Source organism: Hemitrygon akajei, unplaced genomic scaffold (genome assembly GCF_048418815.1).
Source record: "Hemitrygon akajei unplaced genomic scaffold, sHemAka1.3 Scf000055, whole genome shotgun sequence".
NCBI classification, from domain to species: Eukaryota; Metazoa; Chordata; class Chondrichthyes; order Myliobatiformes; family Dasyatidae; genus Hemitrygon; species Hemitrygon akajei.
Window position 1 is genome coordinate 3,627,147 of NW_027331941.1, and position 23,996 is coordinate 3,651,142.

General features: G+C 41.9%; 1 protein-coding gene across 1 annotated transcript; it reads left to right on the forward strand.

The window, feature by feature from the left end:
• The first annotated feature begins 371 nt into the window (after positions 1 to 371).
• LOC140721447 (NACHT, LRR and PYD domains-containing protein 3-like) lies at positions 372 to 16,149 on the forward strand. Its single transcript, XM_073036268.1, has 6 exons — positions 372 to 525; positions 4,125 to 4,310; positions 4,444 to 4,557; positions 11,091 to 11,260; positions 13,603 to 13,774; positions 14,516 to 16,149. Exons 2-6 carry the CDS (start codon positions 4,142 to 4,144, stop codon positions 16,147 to 16,149), a joined length of 2,259 nt encoding a protein of 752 aa, XP_072892369.1. The 5' UTR covers positions 372 to 525; positions 4,125 to 4,141.
• The last annotated feature ends 7,847 nt before the right edge of the window (positions 16,150 to 23,996 follow it).

Genomic DNA, 23,996 nt, shown 5'->3' on the forward strand with positions numbered 1-23,996 from the left:
ATGCTTCAGGTGCTACAACATACATGTCTGATTAAATATTTAGATTTAAGTGTACATGTTTACGCAATTCTGAGGCGGCTGAGTGTAGATAAATGTGGACGGGGTTTGACATTTTCTTTTTGCCTGCTCTGATCCCTTGATAACGTGCATGACTTCGATGAAAGAGGACGAATGCGGATCACCTTCTCGTTTTTAAAAAAATATACGGGCAGGTCAACTGCCTGAGAAATTAGGAGCTAAAATTCAGCACACCATTAAAGCTCAATGCTCGATGGGGTGGGGATTATATTTATTGAAGGCTGAGCTCAGCATTCTGAAATGTACCTGGACTTCGCCCCGGGTGTGTTTGCTAACGCGCTGAACGACCAGAATCTTTGGAAACAGAATTCGGAGCCAGTTTAAGGTTTCGAGAGCTGGACTGTCCTGCAAACGTTTACATCGGTGTCATGATGTGGAACCAGCCTGTCGATACATTTTCAGCAGCCGAGCAAAGGCACAGAGAGTTAACAGATGTCGGTCGATAAGGTAACATTATGATTTATATTTTGCCTTCTTGCTGCTTAATTTCACCCGAGTCCTACCGAAGGGTTTCGACTCGAAACGTAGACTGTACATTTTCCCATAGATGCTTTCTGGCCTGCTGAGTTCCTACAGTATATTTTTGTGTGTGTCTCAGTGAATTAATTGTTTATAAAAGCAGCATTGCTGTCAAAGTATATACACAAACCTTTCTCTCGTTCAGACATTTTTTGAAAGGGCAACTTTCAACTCGATGTTATGAAGATCGATTTATTTAACTTCTGGTAGTGCCCCGACCCTCTACCATTCCCCATACTTACTTCTCTCTCCCACATTATCGCCTTAGTTGCCTTTCACCTACCTCTGGGGCTCCTCGCACTTTTCTGACTTCCATGGACTTTTGCCCTTTCCTATCAGCTTCCCCCTTCTCCTGCCCTGCATCTCTTTCACCAATTAACTTCTCGGCACTTTTTTCACCACTGACCCTGGTAGATAAACCTATCACCTTCTGTTTCTCCCTCTCTACCCCCAACTTCATACTCTGACACCTCATCTAGTTTCCCAATCCTGATAAAGGGGCTCGGCCCGAAACACCGACTGTATTCTTTTCCATGGATGCTGACTACTCTGCTCAGTACCTTCAGCATTTGTGAGTTTTACTTCAACTTCTACACTCAGCGCCATAGCTAAGGAAGGCCGGCGTGCTAAAAACATATTCTCCCACTCTGTGATGGTTCATCTATTGGGTACAAATTGCTTGAGATCCTCTGTTCCTCTGTTTGTAATATTTATCACTGTGCTACTGTTCACTCAAAGTCTCACATAGGTAAGACATTCTAACGCACTTAACTGAAATGAACACCATTTGCCATAGTGGCTGAAGATTGAATTGACGCTGTAGTGGGAATTTGCACAATCAAAAAGGAAGTAGCTCCATTTGGAAAGATAATAAAAACAAACTGTACAGAAGTGGAGGATCCTTGGAGATGTTACAGAGAAAAATATACATAAAATTAATCATTTATTAAAGGCAGTTGTTAAAATATGTACCTGTAAGGTGATAAAATCGTGCAGTTCCCATACAGGAGGTAAAGGCGATGTAGTTCAATGGATAGGGGGAATGGGAAGTGGAATAAAAATGAGTGAGCACAGGGAGATCCCGCCTATTACTGGTGGACAGCTAGCTAAATGATCAATTTTAATTATATTGTATTGGGTACCTTCCTAATTCCGCAGGATATATTATGGCTAATGGGCAAATGGAAATTTGGGCTTGCATGGGATTTTAGGATTAAATGCAGCGCCAGAAATTATCACAGGAATTAAATTGATGCCTTCAACGCTGGAGTATATATGCACATGGAGTTTCGTGATGCAGTATTGAGCTTTGGAATTTCAGATCCATTTCAGTGTTTTGTAGCCTGCTGCATCTATAACGCGCCTCTCCGTGGCTTCCTTTTTGTCACAAATTTGCATCGCTGAAGAATTAAGAATGCAACCTGTATGATCAAGGTTGCTGTATATTCTAATTCAGTTGCGATATTATGATTAGTAACCATAAAATGAATGTTATAAAATCGATTTCGAGTCGAATATGATATTCTCCGAAAGGATTGTATATTGGTGAGCATTTTCGGTGACTGCAGAAGCGGATTACGAATTCACGTATTCTCGGGCACTGTAAACAGGTGTAAGTGGTAGTTAGTCGTGCTTTATTTTGTGTTTTTTTTGACATCCACCCCATATGATGTGTTGTAATTCGAACTGTAAGATATTCCAGAGAGTTGTGAATAAATTTTACCAAGGTCTCACACCTTAGTTAACTTGTTAGGACTATGGCTTGTTCACAATCATCGTTAGGAAAGGCCAGGTGATGCAAATTTCAAAGCTCTATTAATACCCTGACTCCCCAAACCTTGTCCCAACAATCCGCAGCCATGGGCTCCTCTAAGCAGCTGCTGAGCAATCTGTCAATTAAAATAAATGATGCCCACAAAGCCTGAGAAAGCTATAAGAAGATAGCAACGCTTTTTCAGGTAGCCGTTTCCTCGAGTCATATTGCAATTAAGAAATGGCAGTTAACACGAACGGGGGAGGTCAAGTTGAGGTCTGGAAGACCAAAAAAACTTTCCGAGAGAACTGCTGGTAAGATTGCCAGAAAGGCAAATTAAAATCCCTGTTTCACTGCAAAAAACCTTCAGGAAGATTTAGCAGACTCTGCAGTGGCGGTGAACTGTTCTATTGTGCAGCGATACCTGCACAAAGATGACCTTCATGGAAGAGTCATCAGAAGAAAAACTTTCCTTCGTCCTCATCACAAATTTCAGCGTCAGAATTTTGCTAAGGAACATCTAAACAAGCCTGATGCATTTTTGAAACCAGTCCTGTGGACTGGTGAAGTTAAAATATAACATTTTGTCCGCAATGAGGTATGTTTGGAAACATGAATAAGACATAAAATAAGGCACAGACTTTCATGAAAAGAACACCTCTCAGACTGTTAAACACGGGGGAGATTCGATCATGCTTTGGGTTGTGTTGCAGCCGTGGGGCGGGTAGATGGAAGAATTAATTGAATTGAATAACAGCAAATTATAGAAACAAACATTGCACCGTCTATTACAAAACTGAAGATGAAAAGAGAATGGCTTTTACAAGAGGATAGTGATCCTAAACACACCTCAAAATCCACAATGGATGACCTCAAGAGGTGCAAGATGAAGGCTTTGCTGTGCACCTCATAGTCTTCTGACCTAAACATCGAAAATCTGTGGATAGACCTCAAAAGAGCGGTCATGCAAGACGGCCCAAGAATCTTACTGAGCTAGAAGACTTTTGCAAGGAGTAATTTGCAAAAATCCAGCAAACACGAATTGAAAGAATCTTAGCTGGCTACAGAAAGCGTTTACAAGCTGTGATACTTGTCAAAAGGGTGTTACTAAGTACTGACTACGCAGGGTGCCCAAACAATTGCTTCGGGCCTTTTCCTTTTTTTCTTATTTTGTAACTTTAAAAGATGGAAACAAAAATAAAGCAATCTGCTTTTGTGTTGGCGCGTAGCCTATTGGATAAGGCATGGGACTAGTAACCAGAAGGTCAATGGTTCGAGCCTCAGATGAGGCAGCGGGTTTGTGTCCTTGAGCAAGGCAGTTAACATCACATTGCTCTGCGACGACACCGGTGCCAAGCTGCTTGGGTTCTAGTGCCCTTCCCTTGGACAACATCGGTGCCGTGGAGAGGGGAAGGAAGGCTTGCAGCTTGGACACTGCTGGTCTTCCGTACAACACTGCCCAGGCCTGCACTCTGGAAACCTTCCAAGGCGCAAATCCTTGGTCTCATGAGACTAACAGATGCCTGAAATAAAATCTGCTTAAAATATTAAAGAAATGTGTCATCTTTAACTTTATTCCTTTTGGAAATCATCTTTTGCTTGCTTAACTATTCACCATAACAGAAATTATGACCGGGGTGCCCAAACTTTTGCATGCAACTGTAAGTAAAGGACAGACTTTGTAGACTAGTGGACACGCCATTTTGTATTTGTGGGCAAATTGCTTCCTCATTGGTATGTGATCAACATTGCCTGTACCATTCTCTATTTCCAGAAATCACAGCAGCGGAAATGTGCAGAAAATGCTGGATCCCTGTTGCCATCGCATTGATAGTGGGAGGACTTACTGGCTCTTTAGGGACTATCTACTGGTTTAGAAGGAGATATTTTTGCAACGGTTATAAACCTGCTGAAGGGGAAGATGGCCAGTATAACTCCGGTGAACAGCGTGCAATTCCAGGTACACATAGGTTAAATACCATATGTAATTTTTCTCTCTCTCTTAGTTGTGTAGTTCCTATATAGTTGCAACAAATAGACTCATTTCAGTCAAGATATTGCATTTAATCACACTTTTCATGTCCTTCACAAAGGGTCTGGTGGGAACACGGCAGAAGATCCTACAAGCAACACCCCTTCTGGAGAATTCAGGCAACCCGACATAACCGATATACGTCGACCACCAGTATCTCCGGGCATATCGACAGGTATATTTCCTGCGAATAAATCTAGGGATGGCAAGTGAGATATGCTCTGCACCAAGTACTCCATTCGTTTCTTCTGCAAAAGAAAAAGAAGTACTGTTAATCACTTCAAAGTATGGTGATGAATATAGTATTATATTATATACTGTACTTGGAAATATAGGCAAGGTCGTCAAGGTGGGGAGCAGCCATGTGCATAAGAGAAAATTGAAACATGAGGCTGCATATCATAGGAGATGAATTGAGACTTAGGGAAGATATCTGGGTGAGAATTGAAAGATTAAAGGAATAATATCAGGTGTATGTTATAGACCCCTTAATGCTGATCGAGATTTTTACAAACTCTATCAGAGTATTAGATAATCAAGTTGTGAGGGTGATGTTATAGTTATTGGGGAATATAATTTTCCAAATATTCAGTGGAGAATGCAACGGCTAATGGATTGCAGGAAAGTGAATCATTCAGTAATTAAATGACTGTTGTTTTCACCCAGCGTGTAAGTGACCGACAAAAGGGGAGGCTTGCACAGATTGATATTCTGTAACAATCAGGACTGAATGATCAGTAAGGAAGCTGTTGAGCCTGTAGGAACATGCGACCATATCATTTTTGGTCTCGATCTATTTTTGAAGAATAGTTCAGTAAAAACCAAATATATTACTTTAAATTTCAGAAAGGTAAATTTTGCGTAGATGCGGCAAAGATTTCAGAAGGTTAGCTGGAAGGAACTGTTTGACGTTGAGTCAGTTGAGGAATAATGGGGTCGATTTAAAGAGGTAATACATGCAGTGCAGGAAACGTTTATTCCGAAGATCGGGTCAAGCAATAAAAACGATAGATCAACTACGTAGAAGAATAAACATATATATAAAACTATTGATGGGCAATCGGGCAAGCTCGCTTCACGGCCAAACTTCAGCTAATACAGCAAATACCCAGTAGCTTCCTTCTGTGTGCAGTTGATTTTATTATTTCTTGTTTAGTTGTCTCAAGATTTCAATCGTGTCTAGCAATGCCCGGTTGAAACACTTGGGCTGGGGAATCACCCTAATTGAGAAAAGGCATAGTCCTCACCTTTTCGTATCGAAGCATGCTCAGTAAGCTATGTTAGTAATCCTGTCATAAGCTCCATTGGGTTTGTTGCCGCACCAATGAAAGTTTTCTAGTGTTTGCATGTGCCTCGCGGAAGAAGCCAAAGGGTCCTGTGTCTTCAAAGATCTCTATGTCAGCAGCCCGATCTCTAAGACTCTCTTCCAGTCACTGTTTCTTTTTCACTAGTCATCCAGCATCTGAGTGGTCGGTTCCGCCAAAGTCTCATTACCCTTTTCCCCTTCGGGGGTGTTAACCCCGAGAATATTCTGAGCCCTTGATAACTAGGACTCTCCAAACTGGCACTTGACCATTTATTGTCCAGAGAGGTAAGGACTGATACCAACTCAGAATTCACACCCCTCGCCGGTGCACTCATTGAACACCCAAATTAGACTATTCCTTTATCTCGTTCTGCAGACACTGCCACAGCCACGGATTCGCAGGTCTCTTAGTCTCTTGGGATTCCCTGGTCTCTGGGCCTTTTAGGGTTCCCAGGTAACTCTGCCTCTCTGGATCCCCATCCTCATGAGTTCCTCCCGTCTCGGTCTCAAGTACCCAAGATCTCTCGGGTCGTCCCTTGATCTCGAGTTTCCAGGTCTTCCTGGGCCGTCAGGTGCCAGCTATCGGGACGGGGTTCCAGCATTGACTTCTGAAAACCTGTGCAGAGCCTCAGAGCATTAGGCTCTGGGGTTTTTAAGAGCACCCAAAATGGTTATTTGGTTCCTTATGATTTCCTCGAGTGTTTCGCTCCTCATAATGCGGTTTGCTGGTGCTTTCTGTTTAAGTGTGTTAAGTTTACTTTGACAGGGTCAGGGATTCTTTTAGTTTCATTGTTGAAGCCGAAGCCCGTTTAGCTGCAATCGGAGGTTCCTCATGTTCAGATTGATCCATCCACAGTGTCACTTTGTCGCCCTACCTCTGTGAAAGCATTTGTTTCTGTCTCTACGTGGAAGTCTTTGGCTCCGATATTGGCAATGCAAACCATGGCACTTGTCTATCAGCATCACTGAAAGACATCTTGGACAAGTCCTTCATCTGGGACTTCCAGCGAACATAGGTCTGTGGCTCCCCTGGGGCTGCGCCTAGAGAGAGGGACCCTGTCACAACCATGGACTCGGCAGTGCAGCAGATTCGATAATGTCGCTCTTGAATATGCACGTATCAGCTAATTATTATTTTATTGTGATCGTATTTAATTCCATTAATTCCTTCGTAGTATTTGTCGGGACTTGGACACAGCAACGCTGTGCTGCTTGCTTCAATTCCGCCTTGCTTGAAAAATTGGACTGTCGAGTCAACAGACTCACAGTCTAGCGGTATTCTTTTTATTTTTCGTTCTTCTTTTCAGCTGCAGTGTAGGCTTCGTTTTCCATTTGAGAGTTTTAGCTAACAGCCCTGATGGCCAAGCATTTGTAGTATTCTTTTCTCTTTAAAGCTGTTCATGTTGAAGTCTGTGAACATTCGACCTGCTTCAGTGTCGGTCACTCCACATTTGAGCCATATCCGAACCTGGTGACAGAAACAAAACAAACTAGCTTTAACGTCTCCGCCCTCACCTACAGGTATCTCGGCTTCCGATACGGCTCCCTAATACATTCGCCTCCACCCGAAAATTACAGAGAGCTCACGTACCCCACCCCCGGCTCTTCGGGGGCCACAATAATATCAAGCGGAACTCTGTTATTGTGATCTAAAACAAAGTAATTGCCCCCCATTTTGTCAAACCTCTGCTCAATTATGGTAACTGTTCCGAATACGTTAACGGTACTCAGAGTCCGAATAAGCAATTCATTGGGGCTATGAATGTTCACAAATACACATACATTCTTTATTGGTTATACCGCAGATTTGCACTACGGGTGAACTTCTGCAGCATCAATAACCACGTAGTTTAATGATTTTATCGGTCAACATTTTAGCACAGGCTTAAATATACAACCCACTGGATCAAAGCTCGGGGCAATCACACAATATCCAACCAAACTGTTCCCTAACGATTCCCAGCAATGGGGAGACCCTAGGTTCCTTGGGCTGCCCATCTCTCGGGAATACACACTCCAGTCCCGACGAATTCGTGAGACTGGGGACGTCTCTACCCCACAACCCCCAGTTTGAATGAATGCTGCGTAATTTGCTACCCTGTTGCAACTCAGGAAATAATAGCCGTTACACTGCACATGATTAAAGGAATTATATAATATGAACGCTAACTTAACTAAATGGTTAGTAAAGGAAATAAAGTAACAGAAACACATAAAGGGCTCATTCTAATTAAACAGAAAAATGTGCCCAAGTTGGAACTCAACTCTGCCAAAAACCATATTCACTGATCCTCAGCAGACTTACGCAGATTGCACCATCGACTCACACTCCCCACCAGTCCAATCCTAACACTGGTTCTCTCCTGAGTGTTCTCCCTCTGTCTCCCGACGAACGAATACCCAGTTCACACCGGTGTTAGGCACACTGATAAAATCCTCGCTCCATGATTGGATGGCACGCATTCCCAAGAACTTGTTCTCTTTAACCGTAATCCAAGCACCCCTTTGCAGAAAGACCACTGCGTTAGTGGTGAAACGTTCAGGAGGCGCTATCCGTAGGTAATATCGTGGAAACATTAGTGAAGAATGGGATGGAAAATGAGTTTATCAGAACAGACATATTTAGAAAGCCAGCATTGGTTCAGGGAGGGGAAATTTGGTTTTAGTAAAATGCTGGATTTCTCTGAAGAGGCCACTAAAATCTATAATAACAATAAAGCGGTATATATCATTCATTTGTACTTTCAGATATCCTTCGATAAGGTAACCCAGAGGAGTTGATGATGAAATTTCAGAATGTTTGGATTGATAGTAAAGTGTGCAAATGGGTGCAGAATTGGCGCGACAGAGTACAACAAGTACTCTGAGGGGGTCGTTTTCACACCTAGAAGACGCCTAAAGCGCGGTTTCATAGGGTTCTGTTTTGGTGCCGCTGCCGCTTTTAATTTGCTTTAATGATATAGATAAGGACAAAACAATTAAACCAGTAAAGTCTGCTTAAGACGCAAGTGTAGGGAGATGGGTTGATAACATGCAGGCAGCAGTATCAATGCAGATAGACTCAAACAAAATCGAGATGTGGGCAGATAAATGGCAGATAAATTTTATATAGTAAATGTTAGACATTACAAAAAGAAAGCAGGAATAGTAGATTTAAATATAAAAAGGGGTGTGTGGCTGGAGTTAGAAAGTGCAATGTATTGGAAGGATTTCGACGTTCTCGTATATTCATTACTATCAACATCCAGACAACGCACAGAAGTGATTCGGAAGGGTAATAAAATTTTGCGCTACGCAATGAATTCAGTGGAGTTCCAATCCAGAGATATCATTCTTAAGCGGTATAATACGCTTGTGAGGCCACGCCTTGAGTACTGTGCACAATTTTGGAGTCCGTATTTTGTGAGGGATCTGAAAACACTGCACTGTTCAAAGAGGGCGATGAAACTCATTCCAGCTCTGCAGGGTTTGAGCAGTGAAATAATTAAATCGTTTTAGTCTAAGTGTACGTAGAATAAGTGGAGACATGATGGATGTATTCAAATTCATTCAGGATATAAGTAAAGTGGATGGCAGCTGTTACTTAAAAATTAACCCATCAACGGGAAACAGGGCTACAGGTGGAGATTAGTTAAGGAGACATTTCAAAGTAACATCAGAGAGCATTTATTTACACAGCGGTTAATAGACACATAGAAAAATCTACCTAGTTGTGTAGTTGAGAGTAGTACCTTCGGGACTTTGAATCGAAATTCCATAGATATTTCAACACACTGTATGAATCCAAATTTGGCAAGCTTTGCTGAGCAGAATAGCTTGCTCTTGTGAAATACTTTCTAATGTACTTCAAACGTACTTGTGCTTCCAAGATAGCCAGATAGATTAAAAAGAAAATAGACCCATGCATACGGTTGATATTGTCTTAACGCATATATGTCAAACTCAAGGCCCGCGGGCCAAATCCGGCCCGCGCTGGAATTATCTTTGGCCCGCGAGATAATATCTAATTACTATTAAAGCTGGCCCCAGGAATCGAAGCGCCTATGGCGTGTGATATGGCTAATGCTGAGTTTATTCAGGTACCAGGTTTTCAGGGTTTTTAGTGTTTATTCGGCAGTCTTGCTCGGCAGTCTTCTTCATAAGAAACGGAATTTGTAAAGTGAAACACTTTGTAGTTATAGCAGAGACTGAGACACATGAGAGCAGGCTGAAAAAACGGAGGCAACGAAAGCTGCGTTCACACGCGTCCGACTGATCTGGCCCGCATGAAGCTGCATTTTGCTCAATCCGGCCTGTGACCTAAAATGAGTTTGACACCCCTGTCTTAACGAGGAGATTAAATTGATCGGGTTTTTTTTTGCTAATCAAGCACAACATTCATTATGTGTCTTGGTGGCTTCGAAGTTTTGATTCCTGGCAGTGGAACCAGTGTATCTGTGTATCTCTTGTGTGAGTGCATAGCGATATGTATATGCTGTATATGTCTGTGCACTGTGGAATCTATATACTGTGTGTGAGTCTGCGTAAATAACGTAGTGTATATATTGTATATGTATGTGTACTGCATATACTGTACTTTATATACTGCTAATGAGTGTGTATGTATATTGATGTGTATATACTGCATGCATGCTGAGTGTAAGTCATTCCAGTATTTTGTGACCTGTAACGAGAACAAGAATTGAAGTAGAAAGAGCAGGGAACTGTCAATGGCTTGGGAAATGTTGGTCTCATGCCAGGGAAGCTTCTCAGTGATAATGACAAACTTGCACTGTTTGGTTGTACGGCCGAAAAAGCTTGAAGGTTATGCCTGTCTGCCAAGGGATAAAATGCAATTATTGTGCCTTCTATATTGGCCTCCTGCTCTCTTTTATTGTCTCTAGATATCAATGGTAAACCGATCCAGAATGTGGATTGCTGCTTGGAAAACAATTCTCTTTCAAATACTATTGAACAGGGAGAAACATGAACACAATATCTGCTAATAAAGAAATAATTTGATCCCTCAATATTATACGTAAGATGGAGAAAATTCAATAGCATGAAAAAGCATCAGCGAACCAAGGGTAATGGAATACGTATTGTACGTGATTGAAAAAGAATAAAAAGGGATAAGATTAGAACTCAAATCAGGTTACACTTTACAGAAAATGTCCAGTAATAAAAAGCTACTGTCCTACTAATAAAATAGAGAAATTAGTCAGTGGATGACGAAACAACCAATGGATTAATATAGGGAAAAGAAGCAGATTTTCCACTTTGTTGGGAAATCAGATTGATTGAAACGGTATGAGGACGCTAAACTTTGACGAGCCTCAATTTACAATGGCATTTAGTTCAGAGTAAGGTCATTTACTCACAGTCAGGCATTGCATTAATATGTCTTTTTGGCACATTGACAGAAGATGCTGCTTTTAAAATTAGACAAGAACTGGCACAATATACCGATCTGCACCTGTACAGAGTTATGGAAATCTACCATGAAAAATTGGAATCGGCAATTGAAGGCGTCGTACAGGACATTAATGAGTCACTCATCAGTGCCGGGGGGATATCAAAAATATACTCTGAGGTATGGATTATATCTTTTGGTGAGTTATATCTAAGCAGATGTATCATGCTTTGTGAAGTAGTCATACATTTTGCCCATACAATGATATGGCTACTAATCCTTTTTGTATTGCTAGTATAACATAAAAATTATGGTCCTTGGTTTGAAGTTGAAATTTGAAGCGGGCATTTTTGGTGCCCTGCTCTTTAGACTCTACCTGCTAGAAGTTGGACTGCCAGATGATCAGAACGAAAAGCACTCTTGATGTTCGTGTAGCCGTGGTCAGGTGTTGGGGCCACTGGTGCAGCATGTATTGCACTGATGGTTTATTCAAGCAAGCCCGCTTGTATTCCACGGCCAGGATAAGAAATGGATCAGAGTAGGTTGTTTCTACTCTTGGCAATCTGCCTGTCACGTTCTTTACACTGCTGTCAGGATTATGTTGAATAACTTACACTGCCAGCAGAGTGGTTGACATTAATTAGTTGACGCTTCTGTTTGAGAAAACGAAAGTACCTCAAGACCATTACATCTAGGCACCACAATGAGATTAGGGTGAAGTATACACCTCTTCTACTTGACTTCCATGAAATTGTAGGGCAACTTTATTTTCCCTGGGAATTGAGACCCTCTCTGGCGGGAGCTACGGGTCCAGATGGTCGGGGGTGAGCCATATTTCTATGAAAGGGGGAGCTCGACAATCCTTGTAATGGAGATCATGATAGGGTGTAGATTATTTATGGCGTGAACAGCGAAGAATTCAGTGAAATGCGATGATTGTGTTAACACCCACTACACCCGAGGATATGCTGGAGCAGTCGGTAAGTGTCACCACATATTCCTACGCAAACCTTATACGAAGCTGAGAAAATTGGCCGATGCTGGAAATCATTCAAAACCCAGACTGGGAGGAACACATCAAGAGGCAGCAAGTGGGATCTGATAGGTGCGAACAGTAGAACCTGGAAGAAAGGGAAAACAGAGGAGCACCAGACGGAGGTGGTGGACAGGTAAGAAGTTATGACGAGAGAAGAAACTGGAATGGGTCATGGTGAAGGAGAGAAGGGGAGTAATTACCAGAGAAACCGATATTCGTGTCATCAGGTTGGAGGCTGCCCAGATCGAATATAATTCTAAGTGCGGCTTTAGTCTGAGTGTGGCCTTATCGTTGCATTACAGAAAGTCATGGACTGATATGTTTGAATGGGAGTGGGAAATAGAACTGAAATAGAATTGAGATGGACGGAGTTGCTCGACGAAGTGGTATCCCAGAACACATCGATATACAAGGGGAACAGTAGTTACAGTAGATGATACAAATGATCATCTACCTGTATACCTTTATATACAGAACTGTATATAACTGTATATATACAGTTTTATATATATATATATATATATATATATATGTTACAGTAGAACTGTAACTACTGTTCCCCTTGTAGCCGATGTTCCCCTTGTATATCGATATATACAAGCGGAACATCGGCTACAAGGGGAACAGTAGTTACAGTAGATGATACAAATGATCGGCTGCCTCACCTGAAATAACTGTTTTAGCATTGAATAGTAGTGAGGGGGAGGTGGAGGCGCAAGTGTGCCACTTGTCATGCGTGCAAAGATAAGGGCCAGGAGGGAGTTTAGTGGGGATGAATGAGTGGACAGGGGTGTTGCATGGGAATGTGTGTGTGTGTGTGTGTGTGTGTGTGTGTGTGTGTGTGTGTGTGTGTGTGTGTGTGTGTGTGTGTGTGTGTGTGTGTGTGGAGGGGGTGGTGTGCCGTGGTGATGGTCAGATGTGCTTGGTTGCAGTGTCCAGTTGGAGATGTTGAAAGTTATGGAACTTTACGTTACGGAGAATTAAGTGCCATCATTGCGGTGTCGCAATGCCTGGCGGACATCACAGAGCAGAACTAAGCAGAACACAATACACAACAAAGGAACAACAGTAAATCAACTACCCCCCCACCCCCCATTTCCAGGCACATACACCATTTGCTAAACCTCGGGCAGTCCATATTCCTCTGCTCCCAGAGCACTTGGATCCAGAGTTAGATTTGGATGCGGAGATGCTGTCTGTGAGCCTTCGACTTCAACAATGGACTTGCATAGATTCGTAGGTACAGGCTACCAGCCAACGAACCTTGACTTTGATGTCAATGAAGGTTGTTGCCTCCATCGGCATTTGAATATGTGACAGTGGATTGCCCATGTCCATATTGCCTTTATTTTGAAGGACGCAGATCCAGATCCTATATTGTTTTGTACCAGGCTCCCCTTAATATCCGATTTACATAAGTACTAATATTACCACAGATAAAGCTAATGAAATGACGCTTCAAAACACATCATCTTTGCCTTTTCAGGAAATAAGAAAGCTGACCAGAAGAAACCAAGGGCTTGATGCTTCGCGACTACTTTTGAAATCAGTACTTCACGGAGACTTTCAGGATTGTAGATTGTTTTGGGATATGCTTAGCAGAACTCAAGCAAACCCGCAAAATCTGCTTGCTTTGTTGAAGCAGGATGTTGAGGAAGGTAAGTTTCTGAGGCAAAAATACACATGCAGCTACATAAATCTGCCGCATGCAAGATCATTAAAGAAAAAAAATAGTTTAGCACCCAAAACCAAGGGCACAATCCAACATATTAGTTAGATCGGGTTTTTTTAAATATCGACATTCAGAAGTAAAAGAAAATATAGTTTAAGGGAATGCATGTATCGAATATAATGAGCTAGTTATCACGCCATTCGTCAGTTCATAAGACGGCACATTTCAAAACAGGATTGAATGCTACAGAAGTATTGCATCACAACTGCATAGGAAATGGAAATATAATTGAAATGTCAGCATGTTCGTTCGATGATCCAGAAAAAAAAATCAAATATTGCGATGAGCTTTTCTGCACAAATTCACTAATTGCAGTATCGGAGTGCACACAGGATTGCGGCCAGGCGACCTCTCACTGGAAATTCCGGCAGATACATCTAGCGATGACAAAATCAACTTATTGATACATAACGTTGCTTCATTGCAATGTTTCATGCTAATAATTAATGATTTTAAAAAATTCATTATATGGTATATGCGTTACGAACAAGTATTTAATCCAATTTTAATGGATGGTGATATTACTTCATGTCCATAGTTAAGGACAGTTATTATTATTTATTATAATTCTGTAATAAGCCTTTATTTAGTGTGTAATTGAGTATGTCTACGCTGCAACAAAAAAAGCAGAAGCGTTCAATTGTTTATTTTTTATTCATTATTTCAGAAGTGATACTTCAACACAGATACATACTCCGAGTTCAGAGTAGGAATATGAAAGTGCCAAAGTCACGATTAATTTCTGACATCTATACTGACCCACTGATTACCAGGACACAGCCTGAGCATGACGATGTAACAGCAAAAAATAATAGTCAAATTCGGGTAGTAGTGATCCATGAATTATTGAAAAGACTCTGCAGCGATACTGATAAGACCAACATCAGCATCGTCTATGGGGCTGCAGGGACTGGGAAAACCACCCTAATACAGAAGATAATCCACGACTGGGCCATGGGAATGATATATAAAGAGTTCAGATTCGTCCTTCATTTTAAAGTTCAGAATTTAAATGCAATAAAAGGTAGAACAACGTTAAGTAGATTGATAGTTGACACATATCCTTACTTGGAAAATTATCTGGATGATTTGTGGAAAGAACCCAAAAGCTTATTACTTATATTTGATGATTTGAATTACTTGGATCCATCCATCAGTTTCTCTGATGATGAAAGAAACAGCGATCCACGACACCGATGTACCGGACCAGAGTCCATTTGTTTCGTACAGGACATCTTGCGCTGTCTCCTACAGGGAGAGTTTCTGAAAGGTTGTTCAGTGCTGATCACAGCCCGGCTTTGGAAGCAGGAAATGCTGCGTCATGTAACAGCAGATTCAACTTTCCAAGTCATGGGTTTCACTTCTGAGAAAGTAAAAGAATATTTTTCCCGTTATCTTCGCCGTGAGCAGTACATTAATGAAGTTGTTCAATTGATTGAAAAGAATGACATATTGCGCAACATGTCCAGTAACCCTTTATTTTGCTATGTCCTCGCCTCCCAACCACAGAGAGAGGTACAGACAACAAGTTCTGTCATAAACCATACCCAGGTGCTCTTTGACTACTTCGTACTCCTTCTCAGAGCATGCGGATACGACGACAAGACAACTCGGGTGTGTTTACTTGAAGTCGGCGAATTAGCCTACAAAGGAATTACACGTAACACACTTTCGTTTGAAGCCGGCTCAGTGAGTGAACTGAATTTCTGTCCTCCAAACTTTGCCTCTGCGTTTATGATCCAGGACCCAGACAAACAGAATCGTGGTCTTGTTTATGAATTCAGGTACTCTGTTGTGCGAGACTTCCTTGCTGCACTTGCGAAAATCCTAAATACTCCGACAGCTCAACTGAAAGGGTTACTCGATGCCCAATTTACGGACACTGCCGGCAGATTCAGGACATTTTCACTTTTTCTCGTTGGCCTGTCTTCGCAGAAATCAACTGATCGCCTGAAGTTGCAACTGGGCTCAGTCAGTTATGAAGTTTCTTCGTGTATCTCCGAATGGTTCAGGGAAAGTGTCAAAAGACGCCTAACAAACACCGAGCAACACAAGGTTTTACACATACTGTACTCCTTGCTTGAATTTGGAGACAATCAAGTATTGGAAGAAGTGCTTGCTCCCACTATAACAATTAAATTAAATCAACTACTTCTCACATCTCCTGACTTCACAGTTTTATCCAGAACTTTAATCTATTCCGAGGTGATTGAGGAGTTGGATCTCAGTTCATGCCTTGCACAGCCAGACGAAATTCAGAAACTGGAGCCTGTGCTGCACAGATGTGTAATTCTCAGGTAATTTATCAAGCACAGTGGATATATCTATATCTATCTATCTATCTATTTATCTATCTAACTATATTTATGGCGTGATTTGATAAAACTCAGAAGTTTTAGATTAACGTTGAAAGTATTTTACCCTTAACATTCGGACATGTGCATGATTCAAGAAAACACCCATTTAATTTTTTCTTTCAATGACATTTGCATCTGCATGGCGATTAGCACAGCTCCATGTTAGGTGACAAGTACATTGTCATGAAACTGATTGCTGTGCACAGTAACACATCAGCAAGGAATGATATCCATTCAATTACTTTATGATGTTCTTTATTCCACGCTACTTGACGTTTAGCGGAGTGGATGTGTCCTGTTGCTGAGTTCGTTCGTGCTTGAAATGGGAAGTTCGTATTATCCTGAATTATGAATCTGGCAAATAAATGGCTTTTTGAAGCCAATGCCAGAATTTGTCGGCATTGTTTGTACGTTATTCAACCTCATGAACTTCAATCCGTTGCTAACATTGGTTTCTAACTGCGTGTCCCCAGAGTTCTGTGACATAAATTGCCAGGGTAAGATTCTATCCTGGTTGCGTACATCATGATCATTAGAGTTAATTTCAAGTTCAGCAATTAAGCTCAAAGGAACATAAACTTAATGACAATAGTTGTTAAATTGATTTCTAATTACCTTCACTGCGTCACGTGGGAAATAAGCGTATCGATTTATTACATTATTGTTTTGGGTTTTCCGAATTGGGATCAATAATTACTTGTGTTTATATTGGATATTTAGATTGAATCAAAATAACCTACAGGACTCTGGAGTGAAGCAGATCTTCAAAACATTGGAAAAAAATGACTGCAAAATACAGACTTTGGAGTGAGTAATGGTTTAAAATGCCGACCGCCACCATTGCTTTAGATTGCTGATCGGTGTGTCAATTGTTGTCAAGCACTTTATGTGTCAGCTGACTAGAGATTGCTGAAGTTATAATGGCAGCAACAATCGAGCATCTTCAAAAAAACAGTAGGCTGGGCAGCTTCATTGTCAGGAAAGATTCTGGTTGTGACCAGGCATTCAGAATGAGAGTGTTGATTGAAGATGTTCGCGCCCTGATGGAGAGAGTTAGATGAGTGGCAAGCCTGAAATATCACAGGTGGAAATCGGTATGGTTATTGATAAGGTGAATACATCGAATTGAAAGGGATCAGACTTGACGAACAGATGAAAAAAGGATGCCGAGTGCAAGTTAACAAGGAATGAAGGAAACGGGGGAGATGACACCAGCTGGGCTGAAGTGAGGTTGAAGACGGAAGTAGAATTCATAGTTGATGTGGAGACTAAGAGACTGACAACTGCAGGAACGGATGTCGAAAACGTCCGGTCAGGATGATGGGCAGATGCAACCAAAGATAATGGGGCAAGCGAGTTGATATCTTCCCTCTCCTCTCATTGTACAACTCTAGTGTTTCAGTCTGAAATATCACCTTTGTTTTCCCGAGTTAAATGCTGCCTGGTTCGTAGACATCCTCGGAAGTTAGCTGGTTGCTCCATTATATATGTGTATTTAGATAAAATATATGAGGCTAATAAACAATAGATCTGAATGAGAGCGTAAATATGAAGATATTCAGACGTCATCTGCGTCCGTATGAGGGTTTGTGTGTATGAGTGTGTGTGTGTGTGAGCGTTTGAGTGTGTGAGAGAGCTTGTGTGTGTGTCTGTGTGTGTGCGTGTTTTTGCTCAGATATTAATCCTCACTTGCTTTCAATACAGGCTGAAATCCAACCATCTTACAGATGATTGTCTACGTGTACTTTTCTCTGCTCTGCGTACAAATCGTTCCCTAGCGCTGCTGAACCTGAGCAATTCCAGTCAGGATGGGCAACATGACAATCAATTTACTCATGAAAGACTGAAACATCATGTGGATAATTACGATAATCAGCAGAAAAAAATCAGGTGCGTTTATCTTATCTTAGAGATTCCGGGTCTCTAGGCACACAGCAGATATCCAAACACACCCGACGACGCACGGGTCTCCTGTTGTGACACCGACCCTCGATCCTCCCGTCTCCAGGGCCCTGAAATCTTCGGCTTCCAAATGCGAGTTGATCTCTCAGGCCGAGCCCTTGATGTGCCGAACAACAACGGCCGGTCCTGAAATCCCAAGAACTGGTCCCATTCCCGCAAAGAACCGAAGTCAGTGCTTAACCCTAAGTCAGGGTCCTCCAAAGATCCCTGAAAGGGACAAATATAGATATTAAAGATCAAAATAAAGCTGTTTCCGAATAATGCAAGCAAAGGCGTCGTTGTTTAGCACCAGCATAACTTCGCTCCGCCTCCGTCATTTAAAATAAGATATTAATTATTTTAAAACATGACACAAATGAAATTATTCTAGGGATTAGATATAAAAATGTAATTGTTATAGAAAAATATATTCAATAATTATATCCAAGCAACATCCAGTCGTTACTCCCTTTGAATTCTAATTATCTTTTTTTTTAAAACAGATGGCTGTCCTATGAACATACTGGACAGGGCACCACATCAAACCATTTAATCCTAATAACTGAATGAACGTCAAAAATGTTACATTTATTTACATGAATACAATGCACTCCGTGATGTGAACGATTCAGTTTAGTGCAGCTTCAGGATAATGCCGGGGTGTTTGATCACGTAAGAGAACTGAAAAAAAAACTTGCATTACATGAGAAATATTTGCTCGTTTGTTTGATCTCAATTATATCCTCAATAAGTTTCCAAGTTTGCTTTATGTGTTATTAAATTGCAAATGTGCGTTGAATCATGGTGTACCATCATAGACTATTCTACGTAGCCGACATAGCTGCAGACACAGCTGAAACATATGTGAGTGCCCATGGCTACGCCTTTAATTTGAAGGAACTGGGAAGAGCTAAAGGAGAAATTATTTAGGGTGAGTCCCCTGGGAGATCCCACTTCATCTGGCAGACCGAGTGTAGCATTTTTTTTTGCCGAAGCGGTCCCGAATCTATGTCAGGTCACATCGATATATAGGAGGCCACATTGGGAGCCTCAGACACAGTGAGTGACTCCAATGGTTTCACAGGTGAAGTGTCGCCTCATCAGGAAGGACTGTCTCGGGCCCTGAATGGTAGTGAGGCAGGTGGTGTAGGGGCAGGCTTAGATGCAAGGATAATTGCCAGGAGGGAGATCAGTGGGGACCGATGAATGGGCAAAGGAGTCGCCTATGGAGTGATACCTGTGGAAAGTAGAAAGTGGGTTTAATGAAGGGAAAGATGCTCATGGTGCTGGGATCCCGTTGGAAATGGTGGAAGATGCAGTGAACTATGTGCTCTACACGGAGGCTCCTGTGGTGGTAGATGATCCCTATCCCTAGTAGGGTGAAGGGAGAAATGGGTGACAGCAGACGTTAGTGAAATGAAACAGATGAGGTTGAGGGCAGAGTTCACAGTGGAGGAAGGGATGCCACTTTATTTGAAAAAGGAGCGTATCACCTTCCTTTTAGAATGAAAAGCCTCATCATGAGAGCAGATGCGGTGAAGACAGAGGAATTGAGAGAATAGGATGGCAGTTTTACAACTAACAGGGTGGGAGGAGTGACATCGCAGTTAAACAGTCTCCAGAGGTAAAGACAGAGAGATCGAGAAAGAACGGAGGTGTCTGAAATGGGCCAGGTAAATTCGTGGAAAGGGTGGCAGTTGGAGGTAAAGTGGATGAAGTCGACGGGTTCCGCAGGTGTAGAGGAGGCAGCATCAATGCAGTCATCATTGTAGCATTGAAAAAGCGCGGCTTGGTCAGCAGTGTATTTTTTTAAACAAAATATACTTCATTTAAAAATAAAATTATGTACAATAAACCATTCAATGATTCTCAGTCCTTTACAAAAGTTTCCATTAAGGTCTTTACATTTCAACACTTTTGGCACCCAGGTGGCACTCTGTTACTTCATATTTACATACACTTGTTGAGGGGTATACACCCCGCCCCCCTCCCCTTCACCTCCCGCCGAAGAATAACCCTAGACTGTCTTCCTTCCCCACCGGGCCCTTGCGGTGGCTGCACCAAGTTTGAGTGCGTCCCTCAGCACGTACTCCTGCAGCCGAGAATGTGTCAGTCGGCAGCATTCCCCCGCGGATATCTCCATGTGCTGGTATAGCATCCAGTTTGGGGCCGACCAAAGAGCGTCTTTCACCGAGTTTATGAGCTACCAGCGGCACCGGATGTTGGTCTCCGTGTGCGTCCCCGGGAACAGCCCGTAGATCAGAGAGTCCTCTGTCACGCAACTGCTGGGGATGAAACTCGACACTGTCCCTCCAGCCTCCTCCACACCTTTTTCGCGAACCCACTGTTCTCGAAGTCACCGACTCCTCCTCTCCGCAGTCCTCCCGTGGTCAGCGGTGTAGGCTTGGATCATGGACTATTCCAATTAGCCGACAAACAGGCAGACATTACTGGAATCCATGCGAGTGCTCATAGCTACACACTTAATTTGAAGGAAATGGGAGGAGCTAAAGGATAAATTATTTAAAGTGAGGACAGATTCCGCTAGGAAGATGAGAGTGCTGATGTAAGGAAACTGATTGGGTCTGTGTCCAGAAAAAAACGGGGAGCTTTCAGGTTTCCCAGTGGGGGATGGAGGTGTATAGGGACTGGACATCCATAGTAAAAATAAAATGATTGGGGCCAGGGAACCTGAAATCATTGAAAAGATCCAGAGCGTGTGAAGTGTCATAGATGTTGATAGGAAGGGATTGGACTAGAGGGACAAGACAGAGTCGAGGTATGGAGATACGAGTTCAGTGGGGCGGGAGCAAACTGAAATAATGGGACTGCCAGGACAATCGGGTTTGTGGATCTTCAGTAATATGTAGAAACGGTAAGTGCGTGTGCGAGAAATATGAGTTTGGTCTGCGGAGAATGGGAGATGCCCAGAGTTAATAAAGATGATGATGGCGTGGGAGACAATGGCCTGGTTCTCCTTAGTGGGATCCTGATCGGCGGGTTTGTCTGAACGCTTTCACTGTTTCCTAGCAAGGTAGAGGTCAGTACTCCAGACTACTACAACAGTTATCTGCGGTGAGGATAGGATGTGGGCGGAGGCAATGGAGAACAGACCACTCGGAAGGAGTGTGGTCAGATTTGGAGAATGGTGTGTTGATGTCGAGACGGTTGATCTCCTGTCGCCAGTTGGAAATGAAAACACCCAGAGAGATCAGAAAACCACGACGGTGTTATACAGGAAGAGGTGGAAGGCTGAAAACAGGAGATGGTGTAATTGATGTGTGGTGGAGGGTCCTGGCCCAGGAAATAGACTCGGAGACGTTGGTGGCGGAAGGAGTATCAGCGTCGTGGTGGACGCGAAACTAACTAAGGTATTGGCGCAGCGGGACAAAGTTCAAGCCTTTACGAAGGATAGAAAGCTCTGCCTCAGAGAGGGGATGGAGCTGATGAGAAACGCCACGATGGTGAATATCGGCAAGGTATCTAAAATGATCTTATCGTCTCTCGCTGTGCTTTAACAGGTTTTCACTTCCTGGAGCTAATCACCGGTCGGTTGTATTTTTTCTCTCGTATCTACCGGTACGTGAGACTCACTTTGCAAATGTGCGTTAAATGCTGGAGATGCAATAACATATAACTTCAAAATGAACTATTACCCAATTTTCTCCAGCTTAAGTTAGATATAAACCAGTTCATTCTTCAGTTCTGTGTCGTGACGACGATTTAGTCTCAGGGAACAGAAAACAAACGTAAGAAGCAAACAAGTTTGTTTGTATTACACTTTTCAAACAGAAGGCGGTTCAAAGTGCTTTACATAGAATAAGATATTAAAAACAAACATCAAATTTCAGACAGTATATAAGAAAAGAAAATCTCACAAAATACATACGACAAATAAACGTTACAGTGCAATAGATTTTAATTAACAGCTACATCCAAAGTATTTTAAAAAAATCCTTGATTTAAAAGAGATTAACTTTGCAGCAGACTAGGTCCTCTGGAAGGTTATTCCAGATATGTGGACATAATATCAAAAAGGTGTTGTACCATATTTAGTTTGACCCCGGGGAGGGAAAGCGGAAGATATGATTTCTCGGGAGGTTTCATAATGCAGCATGAAATCATAGTTATATTTTGGCCCCAGGCCCGGGTCCATTCTGTGCTTTAGAAACCAGTCGTAATATTTTGAAATGAATGTTCTGATGGACCGGAAGCCAGTGTAGTGATCTGAGAATTAGAATGATGTGTTCTGCTTTCTTATTCTCAGTGAGGATTCTAGCGGCACGGTTCTGAATGAGCTGCAGATGTCCGAGTGATTTTTTTTACAGCGACCTGTGAAAACGCTATTACAGTAGTCAAGCCGACTAATAATAAATGCATGGATTGATGAGCTTTTTATCGCTTTTGCTGAGACATAAGACATGCAAGTCCCACTAACTTTTAAGATGGTAGAACGCTGACGTTGTAATTGTATCAATGTGGCAATTAAAATGCACATCGGAGTCCATGACAACGCTAAAGTTTCTTGCCTAGTTTGTGATCTCTAACGACAGGGATTCACAGTGAGCACTAAATTATAATCTTTTTTTTCCTTATTTCAGATTAATATTTGGTTAACTGTAGGGGAATTTTGGCTCATCTAATCAGTGATTTGCTGAATACAGAATTTTCAATGATTGTATGAGATCATAGTCACTTGATGACCCTGTTATATAAATCTGAGCGTCACGCTGTCCACTATGATTTGAGGTAGAGGGGTCATGCATATGTTAAACAGAATAGGCCCTCGTGTGGGCCCTTGAGGCACTCCGCATGTCATTTTTTTCGGTGAGAGATGCTGCTATCAATAGAGACCAAAGAGTCCTTATCCTGTCAAAAGGATTTAAACAATTTTCTGACCGTATCGGAAATTGCCACCCAGTATTCTACTAATATGCCATGGTCAACTCTGTCAAAAGCGTCGCTGAGATCCAGTGAAATCAAAACTGATATTAAATCATCGTCATGGTTTGAGGGAATATCATTTAAAACCTCGACGAGAACATACTCTGTGCTATGGTGCCGTCGAAATCCAGACTGGAAAACTTCCAAACAGTTGCTACGTGCTAAAAATCTATTAAGTTGCTTTGAAACAATATTTTCAATGCTTTTACTTAAACCTGGAAAGTTTCATATAGGGCTGTGGTTCGGAAGTTAATTTGTCCCTTTTCCTTTTTTTTTAAAAAAAAAAGGGCTTTACAACTGCAGTTTACAGGGATTTGGGGAAGTAGCCTGACAGAAGGAAAGTGTTGTCAATTTGTAAAGTATCTGGCGCCATGTAACTAAAAAAGTTTGTATATAAAATGTCAAGGGAACAGGAGGAAGCCGGTAGTGTTTGACAGCAGCTAAACGGAATGTTGATATTTCTCAACTTCCTGTGATTCTAAATTCCTCTGCATGCAGTGAATTAAAAAAAAAACAAAAGCAATAATGAACTCTGATAGAAATGGCCGAAAGTCAAGAAACTATACAACGATTTAACCACATGGAAATATGTCTCGTTATCTGTACTTGTTTTGCCATGTAATAAAATTAATTCAACGAACTTGCAGACCTTCTGATTTATTTCACAATTGCTACTCAACCTGTCGGCAGTATGTCACGGCCGATGATCTCATTTACACAAAGCTGCTGAAAAAAAGTCATGACAGTATTCAAGAAATCAAGTGTTTCTAAAGCTGCTCTGTTACTGACCGAATGATGAATGATCAGTGTGATTATATTTGTTTTGTTGGTTGCATAGATCGTTCATAATAGTCGAGGTCACTCAAAATCCCAGAAGTCATATTCAGAACGTATGTTATATTACAA

Bases quoted from the DNA above. Each gene is read 5' to 3' on its own strand.
- LOC140721447 (XM_073036268.1), top strand. From the start codon at position 4,142: ATGTGCAGAAAATGCTGGATCCCTGTTGCCATCGCATTGATAGTGGGA. The intron at 4,558-11,090 runs GTATATTTCCTG...GCACATTGACAG, and splicing joins ATCTCCGGGCATATCGACAG to AAGATGCTGCTTTTAAAATT. The intron at 11,261-13,602 runs GTATGGATTATA...TTGCCTTTTCAG, and splicing joins TATCAAAAATATACTCTGAG to GAAATAAGAAAGCTGACCAG.